The sequence below is a fragment of the Doryrhamphus excisus genome, chromosome 11 (assembly GCF_030265055.1).
Source record: "Doryrhamphus excisus isolate RoL2022-K1 chromosome 11, RoL_Dexc_1.0, whole genome shotgun sequence".
In the NCBI taxonomy this organism is placed as follows: domain Eukaryota; kingdom Metazoa; phylum Chordata; class Actinopteri; order Syngnathiformes; family Syngnathidae; genus Doryrhamphus; species Doryrhamphus excisus.
In genome coordinates, this window is record NC_080476.1 from 10,541,021 (window position 1) to 10,547,906 (window position 6,886).

A 6,886-nucleotide genomic window follows, 5' to 3' on the forward strand; every position below is an offset into this window, starting at 1 on the left:
GCCGCATTGGGGAAAAAAAAAAAAAAACTCAGAGATTCTGAAAACAAAATTTCCAACCTTTTCCTAAATTTGAGAAATTTTTGAGAAATTCCCGAAATCTCTAATTATTTTAGTACTCCATCATAATGTCTTGCATTTGGCAAATAATTATTTAAATTTTTGTAAATGTATTACTTTCTTTAAATATAAATTTACCAGTTTATTTCCATAAAATGTATTACTTTTTTCCTGAAAATTACAGATTTAAAAAAAAAATGTGGCTCTAATACTCTGTGAAAAAGTTGTACATTTACGACATTATTCCCGATGTCTGCGATAATTTTAATATTCCGTCGTAACATTTTGCCTTCGGCAAAGGTTATACGACTTTTTTTTCTCGTAAATGTACAATTTTATTTTGCAAAATGTATTACTTTTATTCTTGTAAATTCATGACTTTATTCTAGTAAATTTACGTCTATTTTCTTGTAAATTTATGAAATGTTTGCAGTTTTTATGACTTTTTGACTTGACAAAATAATCAAAAGTTTGCAACAGGACTTGGACTCGAGATTTGAATCGGACATTAGTCTCACAACCTAAAAATATTTGAGAATTTCAGTGAGTATGTTGAGTAAAATATGACCGCATTATGTCATTTTTAGCATTTTTTTTTTCCTACGACAGAATCTGCCTCATTGAACTATAACATGTCAGGACTCTTTTTGTGACTAAGTCACATATCAATAACAATAAAAACAGGATTTGAATCGGACATTAGTCTCACAAACCTAAAAATATTTGAGAATTTCAGTATGTTGAGTAAAATATGACTGCATTATGTAATTTTTTGCATTCCCCCCCCCCGACAGAATCTACCTCATTGAACTATAACATGTCAGCACTCTTTTTGTGACTAAGCCACATATCAATAACAATAAAAAACACAGAAATGTGTGACAATAACAAGATAACAAAAAAATATCCATCTCATTTCGAGCCCATAGTAGCTGGTATCAATAATGTCGACATATGTATCGACCAGCCCATCCCCGGTAAATGACACAGTTATTGCAACACAACAGGGTGTGTCGTACTAGACCTGCAGTCATAAATGTCTTCATCAACTTCCTGGCTGAAACACTGCACACACTTTCAACCGTACGATGTCCGCCTCGGAGTGGAAGAAGAGATGTGAAGATGAGTGGGGCTTGGCTGGCACAGCTATGCCCGACAGCCTGGATTGGAAGTCTGCGTATGAAGCTAAACCATTCGGCAGAAATCTGCTGAAGAATCCTGCACCTCACGGTACTCTTTTTTTATTTTTTTTACCCTTTTGCTCACTTGTCACTAATGGGAAGTTAGAATCTCTTTCGTTGTAATACAGTTAACACTCAAATATGCAGTAATAAGCCAATTTGTATTGTTGCGAAGCTTTTTTGTGTTATTGCCAACATCTTACACACACAATAACCACACTTCCTGGCTATAGCCACCACTTCCTGGTTATCCACCAATCAACACTCACGACAAGGTGCATTCATTATCACCGGAATTCCGAATTCAAGCAAAGTCTTTCGCATAAGATTAAATATTAACATCCAGCCCTGATCTAAATGAAATTACGGCGTTCCGACAGAGATATTGGCGTTTTTTTTCAAGCTTAAGTGCCGAACTAAACACCCCAACAATCAACCACAACTTTCTGATGATCCACCAATCGACCCTCACCATCAAGTTGCATTCATGGCATCCCGAATATCAGTCAAAATCGTTAGCATAATAGTCATCTTTCGTTGAATAATGTATTTTCATTGCCATAATATTGCTCCAGAATACACAGTGCTGCTTCAGATGATATTGTAACGTCGCGACAGAGACACTGACGTGCTTTTTAAGTTTAATTGCAAACCTTAGAATGCCAACAATCGATACTAACAACCGTGTTTATGCTAGCGACACCGACACTTCCTGGTTATTCACCAATCAACACTCATGCCAAAGGTGCGTTCATTAACACCGGAAAGTACAGAAGCGACCTTTTTATATACCAGATCCATAATTATATGAGTAAAAAAATATATTTGTCGTTTTACTTCCTTAAAAAATGAATTGCTAAATATCGTCTAATGTCTTTTAACTATGTATTTTCGAATGTCCATCAGTTAGTTTGCTGATTTATGCAGTTTGTCAGTGCTGTAAAGTAATTGGCTGTGTAGAGGTTCACATATCTCACGTATGAAAACATGTGAGCAGGGCTGGTGTGTTTGAAAAGGCTGCTTGCGTGTAAACATAGTGATTGACACACTAATCAACCTTGTGAAAGACACATTGTTAGACTTTCATGTTTGCAGTGAATGAGCCATCGTTGTGGTGTTTTTACCCTTTGTCCTCAACCTCACATAGGTTTAAGTAAAGATACCCCTCCCCCTGAACCTGAGATTCCTGATGCTCCTGTGCGTGGTCCACCCCGTTTTCAACCGGAAGGTAAGAAAATGGAGGAATTAGCTGTTGACGAGTGTGTGTGTGTGTGTGTTTGTGTAGGATGCGTTTAATTTTCTCAAGTTTAATCCATAGGTGACTTCAGTGGCTGGACCACAAACATAGAAGTCCTCCCCTACGACACCAGTGGTATCCCAGAAGGGGTTGTGATCTGTGCCTTGCCTGAGTACAGGTAGGTATCATGGTGGGATAGCGTGTTTGAATGTTCCACTGCATTTTACTTAAACAGCGCTCCTCTGGGCTCAGGTTAGAGTCACGGTAATAATGAATGAGTGAAATATTTTCTCTTTCTTAGCTGGTTTTCCCTGGAGCAGACTGTGGACCTGAAGGCAGAGGGGCTTTGGGAAGAGCTGCTGGATGATTTCCAACCAGAAATAGTGATCCAAGACTGGTAGGGGAACAATGGCCTCAAGCGCACACAATCAGCCATACGTTATTACGCAATTAGCAATCTGGCACAGTGCATGGCTGCACGTCGGTGTCAAAGTCTATACATATTAGACACACACACACCATAAAACTAATAGTTCGTAGCAGGGGCCGTCACTAGGTTCTGAGTACAGGAGGGTCTTAGCCCCCTGGAGATGCACAGAGATATGAATGAATGTAGTACACATTAAAAAAAATCAAAAAAACAAATGACAAACAAGAACCGGGACTTTCGAACTTAGAACTTTCCCACTTTTGTTCAGATTTAGTAGAGATACTCAATATTTTTAGGCCACCATTAAAAAGTACACACAATCTACACTGCAAAACCGCTGCTCAAGCTCTGCAACCATTCTGTCCAGTGGACAGTGATCAATTATATAATAATCATTATTATATTATTAATTAGCCTATTATTATTACTTTCATAATTCTTCTTCTGATTATTACTACTAATAGTAGTAGTAGTAGGGTAGTATTAGTCTGCTTATTGGCTTGCTTATTAGCCTGCTTTTAAAAAAAAATTGTAAAAAAAAAATCAATAAAAAATGTTTCTATAAAAAATATGAAATTATTTAGGGGGCTTACAAACATTTTTTGGGGGGGGTTGAATCCCCCCTAAAATAGGCCTAATGACGCCACAGGTTTATAGAAGCACCTGTTTACAGCATTTATATAACCCTTTCATTTACTTCAATGAGAAAAGGAAGGCAACATAAATTAGCAAAGATTCAACACACTGAAAGAAGAGTATACTGCTATATAATGATAAAAAAAAGTATTAAATAAATCACAACAAGCTTACAACAGACATTACAGCACTGTTTTAAACGTTTGAGGTACACGGCCACTAGGTGGAGCCATAAGACTGAAACGATGCAATCATTTGAGCTACAGTATACGTATGTATGTGTTGACATGTTCAGACCTGCTATGATATGTATCGTACTTATAATACTTTACAATTTCTGTTCGGGACGACTTTTACTTTTACTTGATGACATTTTCAAAAGAAAACTGCTACTTTTACCCCGATATATGTTGAGTATTTCCAGTGAACATCGTCGCGACTCGTGACTTTTTGTTGAGTTCCGAGAGCCAATGGCCGCAAGAATTACTGTGAAGCTGCGAGCCAATCAATCCAAAGAAGAACTAGAAGAATGTTTATGATTGGTTGAAACAGTTAGGCAACAAAAACAATGAGATTGTAATTGGTTTTGGTGCCTAACAATTTTCCATGTATATTAGTATATGTGTAAATGTATAAACGAGAGGAATTAACTTACATTTGTTTGTAGAATGGAGCTTTATGAAAGTAAGTGCATTGAATTGTATTCATTTACAGCGCAGACTTGTTGACGTTGACATGTCAGAGCGTCTTTTTAGTCTAACGACAGTAAACAGCTGGTATGGAAGTCCGTTTCCGCCACTGAAATTTTTTTTATCCCAATGGTAAGTCTAAATAATGAGATAAAAAGTCGAAATTGCAAGATAAAAGGTCGAAATTACGAGATAGAAAGTCGAAATTATGAGATACCAACTGCGCATGTGCCGCAGGTGCCGCCTTTTTTCACAGTCCTCTTGTCACTTGGCAAAATGGCGAGACAGTTGTGAACAGCCGCATCTCTTTTTATTATTTCGATGCCTCAAAATTCATTTCAGTGTGCGTTTGCTTAGTACAATTCCACGTGAATTCACCAGCAAATGAAGTATTTCATCACTTGTAAAGCCACACTTAAAGTACTGCTTAATGTACTCACAATCCTTGTCTGAATAGGAGAGAAGAGCTGCTGCTGTCAATCTTCTAAAAAGCTATCTCATTATTTTGACTTTTGTCTCATTATTATATTTTTTTATTTCATAATGTCGACTTTATCTCAAAATTTCGACTTTTTATCTCATAATTTTGACTTTTTATCTTGTTATTTCAACTTTCTATCTCATAATTTGGACTTTCTAGCTCATTATTTTGACTCAGCATTGGAATAATTTTATTTTAGTGACAGAAATGGGCTTCCATAGGTTCGACTTCGTGTTCACAGTTATTTTGTTGAGTGCGCCTTATTGTTACAGGAAACTATTTCTGCTGCGCTTTTATCTTAAAAAATTGTAAGTGTGTATAATGCATTTACTATGTTCTTGGACTGTGTACTCACACTAGTTCAGTCATATTTTGTCTGATTGAAACTCAATTAGCCTTCCCCTCTTACTTCATTAGGTATGAGGAGAGTCAGCTGCACCAGTCCATCTACCAACTGCATGTGAAGTTATTAGGCGCAGATAAAAGCAGTGTGATCGCAGAGCACTCCGTCAACCCCACTGAGGACATCAGCACCTATTCACACACCTGGAAGGAGGTGAGCGCTGGTCTTCATGCAGGCGTGCTGCCAAAAATATCACTGCGGGAAATAATATATTATTTTACAGAGATACTTAGAATTGCTCTCCTGTCTTCACTACATCAGCCAGGGTGGCCAAAGTACGGCCTGGAGGCCAATTGTGGCCTGCAGCTTTATTTTTGTGGTCCCATGGCATATCCAAAAAAATCCATTCATTCATTCATTCATTTTCTACCGCGGGTCGCGGGGGTGCTGGAGCTGAAATTATTTTTCATATTTAAATATTAAAATGTAATAAAAATATGTAAACTAATAGAAATCAAAATACATTCAAATTCATATTTTAAGTTTTTTTTAAATTATTATATATATAATGTCAGTTTTTTTTGTACATTTTTTTGGCAATATTCATTCATTCATTCATTTTCTATCGCTTATCCTCACGAGGGTCACAGGGGATGCTGGAGCCTATCCCAGCTGTCTTCGGGCAAGAGGCGGGGTACACCTTGGACTGGTGGCCAGCCAATCACAGGGCACATATAGACAAACAACCATTCACACTCACATTCATACCTATGGACAATTAGGAGTCGCCAATTAACCTAGTGACCTTGTGTCTCCTAGCTGTGAGGTCTGCGCGCTAACCACTCGTTCACCGTGCAGCCCCCAGAAAATCCAATTAAACAAAAAACACAAAATACAATGCAATGCAAAAAAATGTCAGTAAGGATAATTAATAATGAAGTACATACTAACTTCTTATTTCTAAAATCACAAATACTTAAACTTGCTGATATCGTTAATCTTCAAACAGTTAAAATAATGCATACGGCTAAAAATAACCAATTTTTGGACATGTGGAACTGTGAACTGATTATGTGATGCACTAAATTGTAATGTGATGCATGTTCAAATGAAATAAAACCATTACCATTACCATTACCATTACAAAAGCTTGAAGAAACAACAGTAGAAGTTAAAGAAAGAGCAAAAGCCAAAATAAAGAACAGCGTGCAGCCTGTATTTTTGCAAATTAATACAAAAACTGCAGCTCATTATTTAGTTTGCCCTCAGCAAAGCACCACAACAAAAAGAAAACAATCGAGGGGTGTCTCAGTGAAGAAATATGCAATACACAAATATGAGCTGTGACATGAATATGATACAAATATAAAATTAAACCTGGACTTTTCAGCATGAACTATAACATACGTATGTACTTGTTTTTGCCACATGTGATTTTCATTGCACTTTTCTGTTCTGACCTGTAGGTGTCGCATGTGTTCTCTGGTTATGGACCCGGGGTGAGGTACATCCACTTCTTGCACAGACTGAAGAACCAGTTCCTGATGGGCTTCTACCCCACAATGTTCACGGGCAGCTCGGTGATGGTTAAACCAACCAAAACTAGCTCAAATTGAATGCCAATGCCACCTCTAGTGAAAAGTCTTCATGCAAATTATCATTATTATATATAATTTTTATAATAATGGTTTAATTTAGTTCAATTATGTCTCTATTTTAGAGGAAATATCAATCAAAATATCAAGCACCCCCAATGAACGGTTTTGTGAATAAAAACCATTATTAAACCAACAATCCTGTTGGCTGCATGCGTGAATCAGAGTTGAACGACT

General features: G+C 37.0%; 1 protein-coding gene across 1 annotated transcript; it reads left to right on the top strand.

The window, feature by feature from the left end:
* The first annotated feature begins 1,036 nt into the window (after nt 1-1,036).
* On the top strand, nt 1,037-6,825 carry nccrp1 (P1, F-box associated domain containing). The gene is made up of 6 exons (XM_058087492.1): nt 1,037-1,287; nt 2,386-2,466; nt 2,557-2,653; nt 2,777-2,872; nt 5,129-5,267; nt 6,521-6,825. Exons 1-6 carry the CDS (start codon nt 1,146-1,148, stop codon nt 6,668-6,670), a joined length of 705 nt encoding a protein of 234 aa, XP_057943475.1. The 5' UTR covers nt 1,037-1,145; the 3' UTR covers nt 6,671-6,825.
* Nucleotides 6,826-6,886: the final 61 nt, after the last annotated feature.